Source organism: Canis lupus, chromosome 31 (assembly GCF_048164855.1).
Source record: "Canis lupus baileyi chromosome 31, mCanLup2.hap1, whole genome shotgun sequence".
Classification (NCBI taxonomy): Eukaryota; Metazoa; Chordata; class Mammalia; order Carnivora; family Canidae; genus Canis; species Canis lupus.
Window position 1 is genome coordinate 8592795 of NC_132868.1, and position 22680 is coordinate 8615474.

The 22680-nt window shown below is 48.9% G+C and overlaps 1 protein-coding gene across 2 annotated transcripts in view; it reads right to left on the reverse strand.

Annotated features, from left to right (window-relative positions):
• Positions 1-693: 693 nt before the first annotated feature.
• The window catches only part of TENT4A (terminal nucleotidyltransferase 4A), a 43689-nt gene continuing 21702 nt past the window's right edge, over positions 694-22680 (reverse strand). Inside the window, exons 2-13 of one of the 2 annotated variants that reach the window (XM_072807370.1) lie at positions 18585-18708; positions 17175-17221; positions 16109-16229; positions 14287-14394; positions 13021-13149; positions 10471-10684; positions 8382-8508; positions 7272-7372; positions 6461-6633; positions 5882-6040; positions 4426-4590; positions 694-3002 (exon numbers count right to left, since the gene is read on the reverse strand). In XM_072807370.1, the coding sequence (XP_072663471.1) occupies positions 2811-3002; positions 4426-4590; positions 5882-6040; positions 6461-6633; positions 7272-7372; positions 8382-8508; positions 10471-10684; positions 13021-13149; positions 14287-14394; positions 16109-16229; positions 17175-17221; positions 18585-18708 (1660 nt within the window). In that variant the 3' untranslated portion in view covers positions 694-2810. Of the gene's footprint in view, positions 3006-4425; positions 4591-5881; positions 6041-6460; positions 6634-7271; positions 7373-8381; positions 8509-10470; positions 10685-13020; positions 13150-14286; positions 14395-16108; positions 16230-17174; positions 17222-18584; positions 18709-22680 lie in introns of both variants that reach the window. The other variant, XM_072807369.1, reaches the window with a different exon arrangement.

A 22680-nucleotide genomic window follows, 5' to 3' on the forward strand; every position in this document is an offset into this window, starting at 1 on the left:
TTGCAGAAGCAGATGAACAAGGGTTGTCCCAGGCTCCGTGGTGGAGCATTCCAGCACACACTCTGGGCGGCAGGCGAGGCATGTCCTCCCATCACTCACTGCTCTGTGAGTTTTTAGATACTTCCTCACAAATTCTAAGTATGTTACATTCTAAGCTACTTTTGATTGCTTGGCTGTTTACAATGGGTTACTCTCAGGGGCGCCTGGGTGGCTGTCGTGAAGCGTCTGCCTTCAGCTCAGGTCATCAACTCAGGGTCCTGGGATCGAGCCCCCGATCAGGCTCCCTGCTCAGTAGGGTGTCCACGCCTCCCCCGCCCACGCTCTCCATCTCTCAAACAAAAAAAATGTTTTTGTTATTTTTAAGTGATCTAATTTGATGTAAGCCAGATGTAGAAGGCATGGTTTCCCTGGAGAGTCTCACTGGTGCAGTATCCCGCAGCTGGCTTCTCAGGAACGGCACGTCAATAGTGTCATGTCAGTGACGTGAGTGACCCCCCGGGCACAGAACGTGAGGGCAAACAAGGGGTGTCAGCTGTGATTCTTCTGTACAAAGCCTGCAACCTCAGCTAGATCCTGAATTTCCTAAGCCGACCGTAACATTACTTTAAATGGCTCTATTTAGAAGGTTCAAGAACATTAAATGGTAGAAGCTGCCCTTCCCCTTGAAAGGAAAGCACACACTCCAAACACCACCTGGTTTCCAAAGTTTATTAAAAATCAAAGAATAGAAAAACTTTACATAAAAATATGTCAATTTTAGCTTCCACATTGTTGTCTACACACAAAAAAAAATCGAAACATGATATCGTTTTGTTCAACCTGTAGTGCGTGACCACAGTGGTAGCCAGGCCAATTCATTCGGTTCACCATGACGGGGATGGAGCATGGCGCCTGTGTCTGTGAATCGAGCTTTAAAATGCACACCCCATGGGACACTCGCCCCGCAGGGGGTTCCTTAATGTAGGGTGAGTCAATATTGCTAATGCGTGGAGATTAGTACAGGCCTACGTATCAGTTTTTATAAATATTTCTTTATCAATAGATTCACAATTTAAATATCTTTAAATATTTTTGATAACTTTCAATCAAGAACTGCAGACAACATGTGCTACTCTATTCTGGAATGCCCCTGGAGAACCCGCAGCTGCAGCCGCAGCTCGCAGCTCCCAACGGCGCCGGGGGACCGGTCCCGGGGCGGAGGCCAGCCACGCGCGCATCAGAGGCGTCCTGGCTGGACCTGGCCCTCAGTCCGCACTCCAGAGCTCCCCACTCTGCACATCAACCAGGCGTCATGGTAGTTCAGTCTCTCAACGCGACACTCTCCACTAGTGGACTTCAAAGACCGACCTACCTGTAGTGTTCAGCAGGGCCAGAACCCCCCATTTCAAAAATGGGGAGTCAGATGACCTATGAGATGCAACTCACACCCAGGACAACTGTGGTGCTCCAAAAACTCAGGGTTAGGCAGGATGGATATATTCTTGTTCAAAAAAAGGTAACAAAGACAGTGGTTGTCATGGCGGACTACACTTGCATAGTATTCCTGTACGCCTCTGCGGTCGGGCGCCAGCTGCCCCGGCCCATCCCTGGGCTGTGCTCTCCTGCCATACGGTAAAAATACTCCCCCCCGGTGCAATGAGCAGCTGAAGTACTTCTCGTAGATTTGCTCTTAACAGAACGAACACATACTGCTATACAGATTCCTCAACGGAATCAACATAATTCCTTTCTCCACATTCCTAAATCTGGGCGCCCTTGTCCGGACGGGTACTCACCGGCCTCGTCCTTACAACAGGCTCTGTGACTGACACGGACTGAGCACTTCAACTTCACATTTTTGTTTTTTGTTTTTTTTTTTTAAGATTTTATAATGTGACAACCCTTCGTCCCCTTAGAAAGTTATACTTCTGGCACTTTAAACGCTGGATTTGTTGTCTACTTTAAAAGAACCGAAAACCAAAACGTGAAAGCTCTGCGGTCAGAGCGAGACAGCAGACAGGCCGGCCGGCAGGGCCGCGGGCAGCTGGTCAGAAGGCCGGGGAGCCGAGCCCCCTGCAAGGAAGCGCCCCCCGCCCGCCCGCCCGCCCGCCCGCCCCACCCCGCCACGAACTCGGAGGCCTTGTGTCTGACCACAGGAAAAACACAAAAATAAACCCCGAGCCCGTCACTCACGGTGTTGGTAGCGGTGCTCCTCAACCAGCCGACACGATGAACCCAACTTAGAAAATGCGACTCGGGAAAGGATCTAAGCTTGTTTAAAAAACCTCCTCCCTTAAATATAACTTATGTGAAAATATGAATTAAATAAAAATATCTGATATTGCACAAACCATAAGTTTTCAATATTTACATAGAAAAACAGTTCTGAAATCTGAAACAAAACGTGAGGGCAGTGACACAATGGCGACCTCCCAACCCTACCCACTGGGGAAGGAACGAGAACGGGGGCTGATCTCTGTTGCTCTGGCGGACGTGACACGAAAACACCCAAACCGCGAAGGAACCAGACTGGCTGCTGAGAAGCGCCGAGGCCTGCGTCCCGTCCCTGCGGTTCCCGGTCCAGACCTGACCGGGCACGGAGGAAGGATCCGGGAAGGCAGAAAACTGCGTCCATGTTTAATAAGGCTTCACAGATGAGCACAAGGAGCTGTTCTTTAAGATGGACGTGACCACCACACAAGGAACATGCAGAGTGATCAGCGGCGGGCGGCCCCCGGGGCCCGGGCCCACGTGCTGGATGCTGGTCTCAGGTCCCGGCGGGGCGCTAGTCTGTGGAAGAGCGGGGGGCCGGGCGGCGCCCTCAGGGGCCATTATCTGCTCAGACTGACGGGCAGGCTGTCCCTCGTGTGTGTGTGTTTTTTCCTCCTCCAGCCGGTGCGGTTGTACTGGTGGTGTCCACGGTTGCCCACCGGGGGCCGCACGCCTCCGCTGCCAACAGAGCCGTACGTGCCCCCCTGGCTGTGGTTGTGCGAGCCTTTCATGGACAGCTTCATGCCGCTGTGCTGCTAAAGAGACAGAGAGGGACAGTGATGCTGGAGGTGGCGCTGGAGACCCTGGTGGGCCCCCCCCCCCACCTCGCTCCCACCGCTGGGCAGCGAGCCTCAGTGTCCCTGAGTTATGTCCCTACCCTCCTCCCCAGAGACAAGGCCCGGCCTGTGGAGAGGGACTGTGTACAGAGGCTGCCCAGGGCTCACACAAAGTGGTCCCGTCCCCAATGCAAGTGCAGCATCCGCATGACATTTAATGTGAAGGAGCTCAGAGCAAGCCATGCTTACAGGTCACGGTGGCCACCACGCGTGACATGGCAAATACCCTGCCCACTCAGTGACCCACCGAGGTAGAGGCCGTACACCTGGATCAAAGCACACATGCACACATCCGCAGACGTGAGCATCACACTTCTAACTGGTCCTATGAGTCCACAGAACTAAGACGGGCCCTTGTTTTCTTTCCCCCACCTCAGCTCTGATGTTCTGGAAACACCTGCAGGAATTCCAACGTCCAGCAGGCTGGTGCTCGAGCTCCTGTTTGCAAAGTCATCACCTCCCCCTGAGTGTTTCCAGCAGGCCGGCGTGATATGCCTGGCAGGGCACTGAAAACCCCATGGTGACAGGAGGGGCAGATCCGAGGAGGAACGTTCTATTACTTAGCTCCAAATAAGAGTAACAGTAGGACTTAATGACACAGCTTCAAAGAGCCAACCCTTAAGCATTAAAAATTTACTGGCAAAAAAACGATCAGATAAATAGCAGAGGAACCGTCTGAAGTACTGGAGGTCAGCGTCCCCGATACCATCAGCACCTGAGGGAAAACATGCGCCCTCAGAACCTGCATGGTCCATCACAGTTCTCGGAAATACTCGGACCCTTCGAGAGCACAGGAAACGAGTAACAACCTGTTTTCCTCCTACAGAACAGCTTCTCCTGTGCAGAATCTGGACTTAGAGAAGCCACAAGGGAGCAGGCAAGTGCATTCGTGGGGACCCCAGGTGCAGGCCCCGGCAGCAGGCCTCGCCCCCCTCTGCCCTACAGCGCCCCAGAGAAGGGGGAGGGGGCGAAACCCCATGGGCCCGGTGACACTGCGCACCGGGTCACACCAGCATTTGTTCCTGATGGTGTCATTTGCTTCTTGAAAACCAAGGTAGCTGGCATATAAATTAATTCAATAGATAAATGTGAAAATAAAATATTCTTCACTTTGAACCTTATTTCGAACTTTAGTTTTATGCTAACAAGTTCAATGGAAAAATGAAGAGTGATGCTAAACCGTATGACATTTAAAATAACACTTTTAAACCCTATGCACCACAAAGAAAAGCAAAAATGAAGCTAAATGATGAGAAAACAAATTCTATTTCAAAACACATCTCTGCGGAGCCCTGTGCCTGGCGGAGAGTGCGGGGAGCCCAGGCGGGGGGAGGCCTACCTTGTGGTACAGGTGAGGGCTGGAAAGAGGATTGGGGGAGGCGGACGGAATGGCCGGGGAAGACATGTGGTGAACGGCTTTCAATGCTGGAGTCCCTTCAACGCTGACTTGTCTGCAAGGGACGGGGGCCACTCCTAGGGTCGGCGGAGGTATTGTAAACCTGGTCTAGGAACAGAACGACCAGAGACGTCAGTGAGACATCGAGTGGACAGAGGTCAACAGTCCCCACGCCAAGCCCGCCAATGGAGGGCACTGCTTTCGGTTAGTTTGCATTTTACTACAACCCGACAGGATTCTGTTTTGCATCAGAAACATTCTACGTTCTCATACAGCAATTACAATAGAAAGTAACCAAGTCATAAAGTGTCATTATTCATTGAAGACCAAGCAACAACTCAATAAATCAGTCCTCAGACTAACACTCATCCCTCGATCTCTGGAAAGAACAGAAGCGTGGCCACCACCCCCCTCCCACCCCCGCACAACACAGGCCCGTGGAGAGATGCGGGGTAAGGCTGGTAACCCTGCTTCCTCTGCCCCTCTGGTCCTGGACGACATCTATCTCTGCATTACGGTGCCCACTGGCACACGGGTGCCGGTGTAAAGCCCTCTCAGGCCCCCAAGAACCGCACTGCTCACATCTAGACTAACTGTGGCCCCCGCTCTGAGAGCAGTGATACCACAGGAGCTGGGGTCTCCCAGATGGTGCTCCAGGGGGGCTGACCAAGCAGCTGCAGGGCAACAGGGGCTATAGAGCACATGCAGGGAGCCTTCCTTACGCTTTACCTAAGACCCCGCTGGGGCTGTAGCACATAGGCCCTCTCCTCGGTGGGGGCTTGGCTCCCCCCGGGCACCGCAGCACCAGAAAGAGCCCCCTGGTGTCCCCAGCATTCAGTGCTCATTTCATCCCGAGTGAGGCACTTCATCTCTTGGTGAGCTTCATGGGAGAGAGCGCCCATGATGCTGTATGGTGGGTGTTTCCTTAGTTACTACACTAGAAAGTCAAGTTTGCAGTTTAGAAATAAAATGAGAAAGTGGGCCTTGAGCCTTGGCTTAAAATATGAGCAATCTTAGCTTTAATCTCACTGGCTGTTAGCAAAGTGACCTATGAGACCAGGGCACCAGCATTTGATCTTCAACCTGTCCTGGACATGTCACACTGGGGTCAGATGCTCACCCTGGACTTTGTCTAAAGCCCCTTCAGTGCTCGTGAGCTCAGAGACCCTCACTGGGCAGGGAGGACCTCGGGGACACGGTCTTTTACAGAATGACAGGAATTACATGCTACAGGCCCAAAAAAGGACAAGCATGTCCTGCAAGACAGAAATGTACCTTCCAAAGATTTCCAAAGATCTATTTCTAATCCAAAGTATCGGCTACTCCTGGAGCAGCTGTCACAGCTCAGACGTGGCTCCCAGGGGCCCATCTCCAGGAGGGGGGCCAGCCAGCCATGTACCTGAGTGTTAGTTGTCATGACCAACGTTCTGGAAGTAGCGGACTGAGGTTTGCCACTCGGCATGGGCAAGGCGGTGGGTAAGCTGGCCAGCAGAGGAGTTGGCGCCTGTAGACTGAACTGGTAAACATTGGGCGTTGTGCAGGGTGGTGTGTCAGAATCCTGTGAGTGGAAACAGTAAGAGGGAGAGCTGCACAGAGGCGCACTGCTTCTCAGTTAGGAAAGCAGTGTCTGCAGTGTGGTCACGAGCACGCGGCCATATCTGCTGCTTCAAGTCCTCCCAAAACCCAAGAACGTTCAAGTGACACAGGACAGACCCCTCACTTCAATGTTTCAGCTCCAAACAAGTGTTTACAACAACTATCCAAGGAAGTCTCCCACAGCTGTACCATGAGCGGCACAGCTGCTCCCAGGCCCCAGGGACGGAGTCTCTGACTGCCAGCTGACACTCGAGGCACAGCGGGGACCCCTCGGTGCAGTCTTGGGGTGCCCCCCCACACACACACACGGAAGGGAGAGAAATGAGCACGTCAGTAGAGGTTCAACACCCACCATGGATGTTTCCCCAGCACGCACACTCACAATGTCACTTCCAGAAAGTGAAGACACAGAGGAGGCAGAGGAGCCGGATGAGAGCAGCTGGGGGCTGGGCAGAGACAGGGTCAGGCGCTGGCTGTAGGGGGACTCCGGGTCTCGGCGCTGCGGCTGATCCCCATCACATGCACTGATTCGCTCTTTTATCTTGATCCTGTTATCTGTGGGGAAAACAGCCTGGCTGAGTCCCTTACCGTAGGACGGATGTGCACACCCCACCGGACAGCCTCCAGCCACAGCTGCCACTGACTGGACATGCTGCTAGCCAGACTGACAAACTGAACTTCTAATTTTACTTAATTTTTAAAATTATTTTTGTTTCAGTTATTGGAAAACCTTCAAATGTGCCTAGAACAACCTGGATACATCAACAGTTTTCAACTGTAAATCTTAACAAAATGTAAACCCAGTGCACGTTTCTGGGGAAACTAGGGCAGGATGTGCAGCAAGGACCCGTGGTCTCAAAGGCCCAGTGCCAGAATGGGGGCAAAATCTCTCCAAACTTGTTTATGCTGATTACATGGTGAAATGTTACTATTTTGAACACAAAATTGAATAAAATACATTAAAATGAATTTCACCTGAGTTTCTCTTCGCATTTTTCATGTAATTACTAGAAGAAACATTAAAGTCCATGTGTGGCATGCGTTGTACTCCCACTGGCCTAAATCTCCCAGCTGTAAACTCTTAGAGAAAATGCAGTGTTTCCTTAGTGTGAAGGATTAGCATTGAGGGACAAAGAGACACTACCACGTCAAGGTGTCAGAAGGTCAGGAGTAATGACCAGATGGGCACTCACCAAGCTCGGGCGCCGGGGGGGCCTTGCCGCCCCACTTTTCCTTGATCCACCGCCGGTAGTCGATCACTTCCTGAGTCACTTTGATGATTCTTCCTAGAGTACTGCAAAGGGACACAGCGGGGAATCAACGTGCCGCAGAGCTACTACGGAGCCCACGAACCCTTCTGACCAGTTCTTTTGTATTTTTAACAACATATCACTTTGCCAAGTGAAAGAGGAAAAAAGCTAAAATAATTCTATAAAATACATATAATTTCTGATGCTTGAGCCCAAATGTGCTCTGAGCTCACAATGTAGAAGTGGGTTCCCTCCCACACACATCCTTGAACCTACAGCTAGCTACTTCGAAAGACTGTTTCAACCCAGGGCCTGAGCAGGGGAGCATCCCCCGCCCCTGCCCAACACTCTTGAAGGTCTGGCACAGGCACGTGGTGGGTGCCAAGACTCCAAGCACCCAGCACAGGGCCCACCACCCTGCTGGGAAGCACTGTGAGCGGGCAGAGGGGTGCCAGGCCTCAGAAGCACCATGCTGCACTGTGTAGACAACCACTTCCCACCATCTGATTATTCTTCCTTTCCACTGCCCGCCCCCTTCACTCCCTCCCTCCGCCCCCCAATCCCACCACCTCCCAACCACTCTGCAAGTATTTCTCACTACCAACAGAAGGGTACACTGCAAAAGTGTGCTGTGATGCAGAGTGAGGGATGAGTTTGCAGGAGAGGCGGGGTGGGGCCTGTGGACCCACGAGCACTCACTTAGAACGCGACATGTGCACCGTGAGGACGGCCTGAAGAGAAAGCAGCACATTCCAAAGCGTTAAAAGGCCAGAAATCACTTCCCCAATAAAATACCCTGAAGAAACGGTCAACTCCCCAAAGAAGAAATTTTCAGTGCTCAGCCACGGATGAACCAAACATGGCCACCTCAAATGCCCGCAAGGCCTCCTTATCAGTAGCTCCACGTCCAGCTAGCACGTGCCGGCACATCCTCTAACACACTTCCTGAAGCCCGTGACAGGTAAGTGGTGCCAGCTGCGCAGAGGCTGAGGCCTGGAATTGCCATGCCACGGGGGCTGGGAGCCCAGCACAGCGACCCGGGGCGTGAGTTACCTTTCAGAGTCTCTGTTGGGGTAGGACCTCGCGAGGGGCGACACTGCGTGACTGAGAACAATGTAAGCGTAGTCAAACACCTGCTTCACCTGCATGGCCCCATAGGAACTGCGGCCAACATCATTTCCTGAAACAGAAAGGCGGCTGTATGACTCTGCAGATGCCGGGCCCTTTATCCAGATGTTTCTGATCTGCTCACGTAAGCTATCCTGAAGCGGGCCCTCGCTGCGGACACGCTCCCAGACCACATCAGCGGGGCTGCAGCAGGCACCTGGGAAATCTCCCGACGGCCACGGGGCCTGACCTGCAGCCTCAGATCCGGGTCCACCTCCATGAGATGTCATTCACAGAGACAGAGTGACAGTTCTTGAAGTCTGGTGACTCCCGAGGTGGTGAACACACCAGAAAGCCAGGGCGGCAGCCTCTGTGAGACCCAGCCGCGCTGACCAAGCGCGCGCACTGCGGCGGGCACCTGGCCAGGGCACCTCGCAGCTCAGTTAGCACTGGGACCTGCGGGAAGCAAGTCCTTTAGGGTAGGACATTCCAGGGCTGACCGCTCCCGTTTTAAGGACCAGACAGGTGGCAAATCAGATGAAGCCATCACTGAAGTCACCAAGTGAGCCCCAGTCGAGGAACTTAACTTTTTATAACAGCACAGTTTGGAATTTTAACTCACATATACATTCTTCACAATTCAAGTGAGCAGGATTTTTAGGAGCCATTCTAAGCTCTGGAATTTTATCTTTTCTAGATTTGATAGTACAATCCAGCAATAATGTGGGCTTTCATCTTTCAAGTACATTTAAACAGACACTGAAGACACTGGAAATCCCTCCAACTTCACTGATCGAACACAGACAAACAGATGTGAAAACATGTTCCTCTGCTGCCAGGGAAAGCCCTTCTGAAGAAGCATGGCCGAAGTCCTGTCATTTATCAACAACAGAACAGTCAGGAGGTTTCCTGTCACAAGATTTTTAAGAAGTGAATTTCACATTCCAGCAGCCATGAAACAAAACAAATCACTAAATTTGAGGACATTAAAATATACATATAGGAACTGAACAGTGAAAAATAGCAAATACAGATGCAAGGGACAAACTGGGGAGAAAATGTACAGCATGACAACAAGGAGGCTTCCCTAACACACGCAGGATCTCACAAAGTCACCAGGAAACAGTCGGCAGACAGATGGACAGAGCATGTGAACTCGCACAACAGAAATACAAGGGCAGTGTACCTGGAGCGGACATTCTCCACCACCTTTTCTGTCACCTGTCCGTCACTGACTTTATCACCAACAGTAAGAACAGTGTCTCACCTAATAGATGCTCAATAAACATTTGTGGAATGGATAAATAAAAATTTGCTTCACCTCACTCATCATTTAAGAAATGTAAACTAAATGAACATGTATGTTGCACGGCTCTATCAGATCGGCAAAGACTAAAAAGACTGTCCCTAAAGGAAGGGGAACAAGCACCCCTCACTAAGCTGATGGACTAACACCGGGGAGACCACAGACCACCTTGAGACAGTCAATGCAGCAATCCTTGCAATGGAACATGCCTTACACACAGGGAAGGGGGCTAGGATTTGTGGTTAATTGAAAACACAAGCCGAAAAACTGTATTACGTGATCCACTTAATAAAGATTGCAATAAAAATATTAATATCCTTGTAGAGAAGAACTGGAGAAATACACATCCGGGGAATGCAAGAGGATTAGGACACACTTTGCTTTTCTATGTGACATACTTCTCAGAAGTGAATGGTTTATGATGAATATGTGACAAATACTTTCCCAATCAGAAAAAAAAATAAGCTCTTTTCCTTAATTTTCATTTTCTACATTTTTCTGGTTAATTATGAGATGTAAACAAAATTCCAACTTTATAAGAAATCAATTAGGAGCATTAAAGAAAGACTTCTGAAGGTGTCCCCATTAACTGTAAGGACTGTGGGACCCCACATCATGAGAGATGAGCCACCCTTGGCTGCAGGGATAGTAGGTACCCACCCCCTTCCTTGCACCCTGCGCCGGCCACGTCCCCTGGCTCACAGCAAGTGAGGAGCAAGGCGCCCTTACCAGGCAGCAGAGGGTCCTCAATGCACAGCATCGATGGTCTGTATCCACTGGTCATGGCTTTCATGATCTCTTCTTTGGCGATATAGGCACCTCCTTCTTTTATTCTAATACCAGTTTTCAAGTAATTAAAATTTCTTCCGTAGAGTTCAAAAAATTCTACAAGAAGCATTCCAAGGTTTTCATCAGCTCTCCGGGCATCAATTCTTGGATGCAACTGTAAAAGCGACAGATCCACAATTTGGATTCAAGTCATTTTCTAAAGAAGACCGCATGCAATCTGCTACCTAGTGGTCTCTCCAAGGACAGGCTATCTGTGGCACCTGCTTAGTCACCAGCTCTGTGAGGACACTACAGGCAAAATAGCCTGGAGTGTCTTTGTTGATGTAGCGTTCAAAAAAAATAAAACCTTCTAATCTGAATTTTTTATTATACTTTAATTCTCCAAAATTAATAATCCCTTGAGGGTCTTCCTACTAACACAGACATCTGAGTAACCACAAGTTACCAAAAATTGATCCATAAGCAGACCACGTTCTCCGCAATATAAAGTCATCTAGATGGTAAATGGTAAGTCTAACCTTAATCCCATTATTGCAAAAGACAACCCATAGAGGGCAGTGTTAGACTGAACAGTGTCATAGTGTGACAAACAGCGTGCGGAAAGGTTAATTTTAACTGTGTACAGGTGATTAGTATTGTGTCATAATATTTACACCAAATTTACATCCCTGCTTGTCACACAGATTAGCGCCAGCCTCCCATTTGGTGCCATGGTTTCTTTAAGCAGGTAACGGACTTGTTTTGAACCTAAGCTGCTGTCTATGGATCTGTTTCCAACCCAAGAGGCCCACCAGCAGACCTGCACTGCCCATTACAACAGCCACAGGCCATAGGCGAGTGTTTATATTTCAATTAATTAAAGCAAATTACTTTAAAAAGCTGCATTTACTAGCCACATGGCAAGTGCTCAGTAAGCACGTGTGGATCGTGGCCACCCTGCTGGCCACGTAGGAACTTCTACTGGACAGTGCAGGTGTGGATCCGGACAGTCATGTCCAGGGGAAAGCACAGTTCCTGACGGAAGCACAAAGCCTGAAAACATACAACATACAACTCCCTGAGGAGAAGCATCTCCTGACGCTTACTATAAGTACTTTAGGGTTCCCAAGAACTTCAGCTTCTGAGGATCTGCATGTGCCAGAGGCTCAAGGGCAGCATTCTGAGTTTTGCCTTACCTTACTCCCTTCCTGCCAGCCTTCTAGCCAAAATCAAACACGTGAGAGCTGCCAGCACAAGGCTGGGCTCTCTTACCTTAGTTAGCCAAGAAAGGCACAGCTCTGAGGCAGGATGGGCAAGGGGCATGGAGAGGTCAGCGGCCAGCCCAGCCATGCTACGTGTGGCCTTCCGTGGGGTCAGAGGACTGCTGCCAGGACCCCAGGGGTGAGGGGCCAGGAGGCACTGAGCCCGGGGCCTGGCGCCACAGGAACAAGCAGCAGACATGATAGCAAGGCTACTAAAACAGTTCCAATCAGGAAAACATGAGGAAAGAGCAGGTTGTATTTTAGTTCAAAATAATGTCCAAAAACTAGGGGAGAATGGCACCAAGATAACTTCACAGAGGAAAACGTGGAAGGCAAAGCAACGTGATTAAACCATAAGAAACTGTAAAAAAACAGGTGTGGGGTTCCATTTTCACTATTCTTCGAGATTCTCTGGCAAAGACGGGCCATGGAAGTCAAAATAATGAAAGATGGCGAAACCACTACTTCCATCAGCCATATCAATGGTGAGGAAATTGGCCAAATTCTAAACCCTAAGCATAATCAAAATACAAAATTAATGATACACACCTGGAAGAACAGCTAGAGTATATGGGGAAGACTGTGTGAAAAACAAAGCTTGAATTTCTTCATTCAAGAAAATATAAATGGGGTAGTTACTGTTTCCGTTCACTTAGGAACTACTTAATATATTAAAATATGTAAGTATGGTTCATCAACACCACAGCATTTAACACATACAGGCAGGTTTTCTATTGACAGCTGTTCTAAGCTACTCAACAAAGGGCAATATAAAATTTAAGACAAAATATTTATTTCTTGTCAATCTGAGAAGAAAGGCTCTCTCTTTAGCAATTTGTATTTTTTGTCATATATAGTATCCAAATTTTCTTCTGAGACAAATTTTTTATCAGTCAGTAAACAAAAAATCAGGTTTTTTTTAATTGTCCATCAAGGCATGAAAGTCTCTACATGTACAGGGTCCTCAGTTCAGACTGGTGTACCCCTTATGGACAGGACCAGGAGAGCCCACCCTTCCTCAAACCGTTCAAACTCAAAAGCAAGCTATAAAGGAGAAAAAGGAGTAAGTATTGACCAAAATAGTTTTATTATGATAATCAGAAGTCAGTTTCCACTAAACCAAAACAGAAGAGTGGAGAGAGAGCAAGGACTGCTGGAATCCATGAAGCAACGGCTTCACAACGTCAAGGAAGAATGTGTTTCAATTTAAGTCTCAGTATCAAGGTCTCTAAAGAGAACGCACACTCACCTGTAGAAAGCTAATGGCCATTAAAATTAGGCTGTATGAGCTAATTCCACCAGTAAAAACTTCATTCAGGTCCCTCTGCAGGAGGAACTGTTTCAATACTAAAATCAAGTAAGGCAGCAATGAATATTTCTGTAAATTCCAAAAGAAAAATTTTTCTGTTAATTGTTAATATACCTTGAAAGATTTCTCACATAGCAAATTTCCCATAGTAGAAAGAAAAGCTTACTCCATCCTCTTGACACCTGGAAGGCTCTAAAGCCAATCATCCTCAACTTTCAGGGGCCTGAGAGTTAGTTATGTGAGGGGCTTGCTAAGACCCCACTGGGAGCCACACCCCAGGTCACAATTAAGCAGGGAGGAGATGAGGAAGCTTACGTGAAGAATCCCCAAACAAAGAGGAGCTCAGGAAGAATGAATGAGTGTATTCCTTCAAATTACTTCCCATGGCCTAGCTTGCTCTGCGACAGGAAGCAGAGGAGGGGATGGGGCAGTGAGCCAGGAAGGTCCTGGAGGCAATGCACAAGATCCCCATGCCCAGAGGCCCCCATGAGAGGAGACACCAGGGTGGTGGGGAGGTGAGCAGCTCGTGGGGCAGAAGGACAACACCAGAAGAACACGGAGAGCAGGGTGAAGGTAACGAGGAAACGGAGAGAGGCTGGTAAAGAGGGGAGGGGCAGGGCACTGGAAGCTTCTGAGGCTCTTGTGTTCTGCTGGGCACAGAAATGATCCTTCAGACAAGCCTGCTGCTGCAGGGTTAGGGAAAAACTGAAGGAGCAAGGTCCCTGAACCTGTGGGAAAAGGCACTATCCAGATTATGACCCTGGGGTTACCTCTATAGGGATTTTACCACTTTCCCTAAAATAGGAGGGCAAGACCAGCTGTTCAACTGGACCACGCACCTGGTTGGCTCAGTGAATAAGTCCACTACCCCACCCTTGGGCACGGAGACGATCCAAAGCAAGCAAAAACTACATTGTGATGCATTCCACTTGCAATAAACTAAACTCCGAAATCAGGCACACTGAGCTCTAGGGAGAGTCATTTTGTAATAGTGAGAAAGCTCTCTAAAAATCACTCAGCTTTATGGTTAGCCAAGGAAACAGCTAAAGAATTTCAAAGCATCTCTAGAAACAATATTGTATGATAAACAACTCAATTGTATAGTCTTTATCATTAAAGACTAAACTATCAGTTTAGTTTCATGAGACACCCGACACGACAGGTTCCCTAATTTTACAGTGAGTGCTAACTCGCTGACAACTGCACCTTCATGTAATTCTTGATGAGCTCCGCTGCCCGGACCCCAGTCTCCATGTTAAAGCTGATGTCGACTTTAACTTCAGTCTCCTGGTCTGTGAGTTTTATTATTGGTACCTGCAAAGATTTAATTGAAAAAAACTATGCTTTAATGGCCAACATTCACCACAGTCTGGCTCAAAATGTTTCCTATGCTGTACAGAGGGTTTTTTTCCTAACTCACCAAAGGGCTGAGAGATCATGAACCCCAGACTTTAAAAATGAGAAGAGAAGGGATTTTTGCCAATGTCGACTTCATCAGTCCCTTGAACCCAAGCCCCGTGCTCCACCTGCCCGCCCCCGAAAAGAGCTACTGCTCACCTCTGCCCAGCCCTCCTGGCCAGACTCAGCATCAGCCACTAATTACGGGAAGTCCTGGGCTCCAGGAGGAGAAGCTGGCTAAGTCCCTGCGCCCCCAGGGGTGCCTCCAGGTCCCCAAATTACGTTTGAAAGAATTTCTGAAAACAGAGTAACTTCAAAGCCAGTTTTTCAATTTTATGTTGTGCTGATGTTGTTTCTCTTGAACAATTCTACTTTGGGTATTCACTAAGACAATTTAAAAAATAAAAACAGAGCCAAAAAAAACACTTCCCTATAAAACCAGAGAAGCAGCTATTTTGAAAGGATTCTCATCAAAAAGACTTATCACCACAAGGTGCTCAAAACCAGCCTCATTAAAGCTGCCCCAGCAGCCATACAGACCACACTTCCTCCTACCCCCACACAAAGCCCATGTTCTTCCAGGAACAAAAGGCAAGACTTTGTTTCCTTCAGCCTCTAAGGAATGTAAAAGGATGTTCCCTTACCAAAAACAAGTGATGTCTAATCGAAGGTTTAAAACTCCTAGTAGAATACAGAGTGCACACCTCATCTAGGTCCTGAAACACACACCTGGTGGCAAACTGCCCATGATACACATGTGACAGGGATGGGCAGCAGGGGATGACAGCAACTCCTGGAGATCACCAAAACCACCAGGCATGATGGTCAAGAAGACAGAAAAACAAAATGCTTTCCCAAAGAACTTACCACAAAGTGTTTCAGAAGGAGCCCATGCCTCCACAACACGCTAACTCCCTCATGAAGATATTCCTGCTCCCCAGCCTGGCCTGGCCTCTACATCCAAACCAGCATACCTGGTCAGAGACAACTACCACCTTGTTCTCATCAAGAAGCCAACACCACGGGACAAATGGCAGAGCCCCAAGAGGGCATGGTGGGGGCTTTCTACTAAGGGCCACTTGCCAGTAGGCAAGTGACTTACAGTTCCTGAGGCATCTCTAATCCAGGACTTAGATAAACCTCGACAAGCACACACCTCGACAAGCACACATCAAAGCACCCTCATCTTCCAACTTCTCTCCAAGATAAAAGGTTTTTATATAGATACAGTTTTAAACAATGAAAGGAATAGGCAAGTTTTGTTTCTTAAAGAGAACTTGGCAAATGGTAAACATTTTTTGTACTACCTGTACCCAAACAGGCAGCACCTGGATGCATCCTTTTCTTATAAAGACATCCTAACAAAAGTTGACCAATCATGCATTTTAGTGCCAAGTACAGCATGATGCTCTCACACCCTGCAGTAGCTCACACTGTCATGAAATACGTTCTCAGCTGGTAATCCTAACTATTCAAAAGAAATACAAATACATTTATACCAAGAGGGAAGTCTTCAAAAGTTTAAGCAGCAACTCCTATAAACATAAGCTAAAGACATGGGTGAATCGCAACTGCTGGCAGGTGTGCGAAAGCCTCCGCTGGGGCTGCGGGCCGAGGCCCCTACACTTACTGTAGCTTTGTCAAGGACTTTGATGGAGCACGGCTCAGCCACGTTGTGCTTCCGCAGGGCTTGCTCCAACAGCTGCAGAGGAGGACGCTCCCATTTTCCAAAGACCACTAAGTCGATGTCACTGGACAGAAGAAGAAGTGACCATGAACCCCTGGCTCACATCACTATCCAGTAACACACACCTCTGGGGTGGACCGGTGCTAGGGCCTGCATACTCCCATCTCCTTCCAGGCCATACACACCACCTATTAAGCATATCCCTCTGAAGGAGGGAAGACAGTTTATGAATTATTGGTTAACATAAGGATGGAGAACCCAAAGGTTGAAAGAGTTTCCCAGCATTCCCAGGTAATCAAGGAGGTTGAAATGAAAATGCCTGCCCCTTTGACGTTTCCTGGCTCTTCCTCCTGTGCTGTCTACATATACTGCATCACTCTTGTCAACCTGTGCTTTCCTGGGCACCTGGGATCTGATCACTTCCCCACTGGCCCTGAGATTAAAGTCCCAAATCCTGAGATTACAGTCTCTTCAGTGTCCAAATGCTAACAGTGGGTTAGAGGAGAGTAAGCTTAAGGAAACAGTGCACATAACACTGTTCTGGGATCAAGATAGTTCTTGAGGAGGAAACACTGAAGAACAATTTTAGGATGCAAATTTGTTAGCTATTTTTCAATTAAAAAATACAAAATTCTGTTTAAATAGACTGTTTGCTTGAATCGTCATTAAAATAGAAGATCGATTTTCAAAAACATACCCAAAACTTTCAGAATATTTTGCACCGCATTTTCTTCCCATGACCCTCCCACTCATCTTTATGTGTCTGGTGTCTAGCATTTTTGTAACACAACAAATGACGTGCAAGAGGAAAAATACAACAGTTATCGTAACACTAAATTAGATTTTATTTCCTGTAATTTTTCCTCTATACTCCAGTCTTTTCCTTTAGCTTACATTCCTAAGCTGAGGGACCTACTTTTAGCCCTTAATAGGCACAGGCACGCAGACACTCCCCACCCCAACTAGACCCACATCCCCACAACACGAGCCGTTCGGATCTAGTACTCACCTGGTTGGAAGATAGAGGCCTGTACTAAAGCTGCCAAATATCTGTACCTGAAAGAGAACAGAGGTTGTCTCATGACACAGGACAATTCAAGCAGGCAGCCTTCTCCCACATCTCACTGAAAGGCCGCACCCCTACTCTGGGGAAAAATTAGAACTGCCCTGCAAGCTGGGGCAAGGGGGAAAGGTGGCAAAACACCATCAAAATCCTCTTACCCTTTAAGTTAAAGACCCACCCGAAATGGGAATTTTTAAAAACTCAAATGAAGAGATGAAACAATTATTGGCCTTTCCCACAACTGCTCAAAGCTGACAATTTTCAAACTCGTAGCTAAGGTGCAAAGGCAGGGCTTAGCCCCCAGGCACTAAAGTTTAAGTACAAAAACGTGGAATGTCATGAATGTTGTTGTAAAAGCAGAGGGACTTGGGACACCCAGGTGGCTCAGCGGGCTGAGCATCTGCCTTTGGCTCAGGGCATGATTCTGGGATCCCAGGAGGAGTCCCACATTGGGCTCCCAGCATGGAGCCTGCTTCTCCCTCTGCCTGTGTCTCTGCGCGTGCCTCTCTCTCTCCCTCTCTCTCTCTCTCATAAATAAATAAAGTTAAAAAAAAAAAAAAAAGGGATCCCTGGGTGGCGCAGCGGTTTGGTGCCTGCCTTTGGCCCAGGGCACGATCTTGGAGACCCAGGATCGAATCCCACGTCGGGCTCTCAGTGCATGGAGCCTGCTTCTCCCTCTGCCTATGTCTCTGCCTCTCTCTCTCTCTCTCTCTGTGTGTGTGACTATCATAAATAAATAAAAAAATTAAAAAAAAAAAAAGCAGAGGGACTCAAGGGACTGCACCTGCTCACTGGGAGCATGGGTGCCATCCACCAGCCCAGCTCATCCATCCATCACTGGGTGGTCTCCTGTCACCATCATGAGTAGGAATGATTGATCAGCATAGGCACCCTGGGCCATCACCAACTTGGTGGTCCACAGGACATGTGTCGCACTGCCTGTGCTAAGCACCCAAGTGCCCATGGCCCCCATCTCAAGCAACACACATTCATGTCAGGTAATTCTTGGAAATTCTTTTCCAGTTCTACAAAATTGAACATACACTATGTTGTGGAATGAGGGCAATGGGTAGAATTCTAATCTCAAGGTGAGTTTAAAAGAATAATCGCACTATTCCAGAAACAAATTCCCTTAGGCCCACCCTCCCAACCCCAAGGGTGCTGCTTGCGAAGGTGCAGGGCGTGGGAATGTGCATGCCAAACTCCCAGTTGCCGCCCCACCGCCCTCCCCGGGGCCGCGCCTGCGGAAGCCCTGCCACGAGGGCCAGGCCCGGGCAGGGGTGGGGACGGGGGGTGGCCTAGGGCCAGGGACACCCTATGACCCCAGCCCCAGGCGCGAGTAAAGAGTGAACCCACATCAGCCGCTGGCCAGAGGTCTTTAACCACGGTTTCGATCCGCTTCACCACCTCCCGTCTCATGGCTGCTTCTTCAGGACAAGGGGACATGAAGTTATAAAAGTCAATGATTTCCTCATGAAGTCTGGTGGACAAAAGAAAAGACACACCCAAGTTAGCGGGAACAGCCAAGCCCTCGTGCTGTGCTGCGCGAGCCTCGACGGCTCATCTCCTCCGCAGGCACAGGATAAAGGGGCGGCTCGGGGCAGACCGCATCCCATCCCGGCTCGCTGTGCCCCGCAGTCCCGCAGGCCCATCTGCCAGCGCCCTGAAGGCCGTGTCCCCGTCGGTCACCCGGGAGCCTGAGCCAGAAAACCAAGGGAAGCGCATCCCAGGGGCGCGGGGCGGGGCCTGCAGGCCACCAAGCCCCGAGGCCGCCACCCAGCTGTCCTCTCCTGAAGGCGCCAGCCCCCCAGGAGGTCCAGGGGCCAATGCAGGTGCGGCACAAGTGTGTGCGGCCCTCTTTTCCTAACAGACATCTAACTGTAGCCTTTCCAGCAGAAGGGGAGCTCGGAGAACTGCCTCGTCCCCTTGCCTCAGGAGCCACCTCTCGCACTATCTGCCTGCCCAGGGTGAAAAAGCCCATCCTGGGGCGGGCCAGGGCTTGTGGAGTTCAGGTTCAGGGCCAGCCAAGGATCTACACAGAAGACTCCTTCCATGGAAGGAAAGATGGTCATCTCCAGTCAGTCTGGAGGATGAATTCTAGGGGGGGCAAGTAATCTAATCCTGGGAATAAAACAAATCAAATTCACTTGTTTCCACTATAAGTTTGATTAGTAAAACAAAGAGAAGATAAATAAAATTTGCTCAATAATAACCTAATAATGTTAGCTCAATAGTTAGCAAAACAGCCCACATACCAGAAGGGAATACGTCTCAGCAGGACCTATTGGTCTCAAGTGACAAAGCCAAGAGGCATCACATCACCTCACCCCTGCCCATATTTCAGAAGAGATTAGTAATGAGGTCGAGGCACGCCCACGTTCCCAGAGCAGAAGTGGTGCCAAGTAGAACACACTGGCCTCCTGATTTCAAGGGTCCCGTCCAGCCAATCAGATACGCTAATGACACACCTATCTGAAAGGTATATTCAATCAGGCCTAAAAGTGACCTGCTGTAATGAGTATCAGGAAGAGTATTTTTGCTTTGCCTTCTGGACTAGAAGGAGCACTCCCAGACCACTGGCTGGACAAGCAGCCCTGCTGGCTCTTCCTCGAGGCGAGCAAGGTGAGGCGAGCAAGGCGAGGCGAGGCGCTGCCTGAGTCCCGGAGCTGCCCCAAGACCAGGGGCTCCATGGTGTGATGACACCATCGCCCCAGAAAGACACAAGGTCTAACCATCGTGACATCTGGGCAAAGTCCAAGAGCCCCTCAGCTGCCTGCTCCTGCTCAGTGGGCTCCTCAAGGAGCCCTCCAAGTGAGGAAGCACCAAGGATGGGGTCTGGGGCGGCAGACCACCCCAGGAAGAACAGTGGAATTGAGAGAGACCATGCTGGATCGGGGAGGCACCCCTGCCCCCCACGCCACTCCCACACTCTTCCTTGTGCCCTTCCCACAGCACGGTGAGGGGCTCACGGCTCACCACCTGATCCTGGCACCAAAACAATGCTTGCTCGTGTGACCAGTGTGAATGGGATGAACCAAAGCATGTTTGGGTTAAAAAAATATTTCGCTTATGACCTTGTCATTTAAGATCTACGCTCTCCCTAAAACACATTACCACTTCACATCCCAAGCAGTGCTAATTTGCATTACTTTACTCGATACTAACATTACACATAGTTCTCATCACTTTAAGAAGCTGCATTTTATGTTTTTGACAACGCACTTTCACAATCAAATGCTATTAACCACATGCCCAACTGCAGGCATCAGCTACAACACAGGTCATTCTATGAGTCTGTGACTTCCCATCCTGAGTACACCCACATATTCAATGCTCCAAAGCAGTTCATAGGTACATCCATGATCATTTATGTCCAGATAATCATTACTGCTCAGAAATAAACATGCACTCTTCTCACATATCAAAACCTCAACAGCATTTCACAGCAGATAAGTCTACATAAAATCACACTGAAGTCTCCTTATATCCAAAATTAGTTGCTACCTTATAGAGCTCAATGTCAGCCCACCAGCAGTCAGTCTCCAAATCTCCCATGACAATTTCCATGCTGTGACCATCACAGAAAACTCTCCTCTACGATAGATCACAGAGGTGGCATCTCAAAACCGGCAGGAAACTGATTATTTAATGGGAGGCCCTGGGACACAGCCTCACATGGCAGAGACTGGCTGGCTGTCTACCAGGATACTGAGGGGCCCCTCCCACAGCCTCAAGTGGCCAGGGAGCCCTGGCAGAGGCTGAGGAGACTTCCTCAGGTTTCTTAAGGGAAGAGAGGCCCACAGAATCCAGGAAAGGCCCCTGGTGTAGAGCAAGGAAGGAAGGCGACACAGAGGGATAACCTAATAGTTATCTAGACTGGACCACCAACACTCCATTACTTCTGTTCTCTGTAGCTAAACCAAATCCTGACATAGGAACCTAAAGACAACAGTGTGAGACTCCTACCTTGTTCTGTACTTGAAAACATCACTCAGATGCAGAGTTGAATTTTTCAGGTGAAAAAAATCAAAGAGAAGAAAAACCCACAGGGAATCAAATGCTATTTTGGACTCGGAAGAGGCTTTTCTAGACTTCAATATAAAACGACAATCACAACACAAAGAATGCAGAACTTCTTTCCAAAACACATGCTGAAGATAAACAAATTAAAAACCAAATGACAACTGCCCATGGCAGAAAAAGGACAAATCGGACTCTGAAGAAAGGCCCAGGCCCTAGCAGCATTCTCTGGGGTAAGCTGACAATTTATCACTTCTGGGAAACTGTGATAGGAGACCCTGAAACACACAGGAGAATCTGCAGTGCATGCTCACCGCAGGAGTGCTGGCCATAAGACATGGTCCCCCGTGAGACACCGTCCACTCATTAAGGACAAGAAGATGTGGTGAGCTGATAAGAGAAGATGCCCAGGACAGACGGCTGGTACAGAGACAAAGATGTGGGCCCACTTCATACGAACGTCTGGCCCATATATGCACCAAATACATGCGGTCTAAAAGGCCACATGCCAACACCTACAGTATTTCATGCCCTGGACACCAGGATGGGCTGGCGTGAGAACACTCCACTTTCTACTTCAGAACCTCTATACTGCTTGAGGTGTTTTTGTTTTTTACAAGAATGTGCTCATCACATAAATTTAAAAAATAAACAGGAAAAAGCCAACTGCATTTTAGATGACAACTTGACAAGACTGTGATCTTTATATTGCTTTTGCTTGTACACATTTTCTAATTTTAATGATAAATATAGATTCCTTAAAAAAAAAAAAAAAGTATCAAGTCAGTGAGGCTTCCAAAGCCCTGGTGTCTCTTCCCATCCACCCTAGCCAGGGCAGTAAGCTCCCAGAGCAGAGCTGGCTTATGTGGGTCTGGGATCACCAGCAGGCCCCAAGCACAGGTAGCAAGTCCACTGTGGGGACACGAGCGGAGACCCACGTGCTCTGCAGCAGGGTGCAGCTGACACAACTTGCCAGGGGATGGACATGTTCTGTCCACGGGGCTACTGAGCACCTGAAATGTGCTACTGCAACTGAGGACCTGGATTTTTAATCTGACTCAATTTAAATCCAAAGAGCCATATGTGACCAGCGGTACATCTGGCTGCTTCTTCCTTAACCTCACCTAAGGCAAAACGTAACAGCAAGCAGACGGGGCAGCCCCATCAGAGCACACTTCTCGAGCTTTTCCAGAACTGGATGCCTGGGCTATGTCTCCTCCCCCAGGTCCTCCCTCTTCTCATCCCTGCAGGCCTAACAGTGCACAAAAGCAGAAGTGCGCCCTCCATCCCCACCCCCCCGCAAGGATAAGGCTCACTTGCAGAGCTCCACCACCTGCACACCTTCCAATAGGAGACAAACTTGATAAAAACACACTATTGCAAATAATGCTGCAATAAACAGAGGGTGTACATATCTTTTCAAAATATTGTT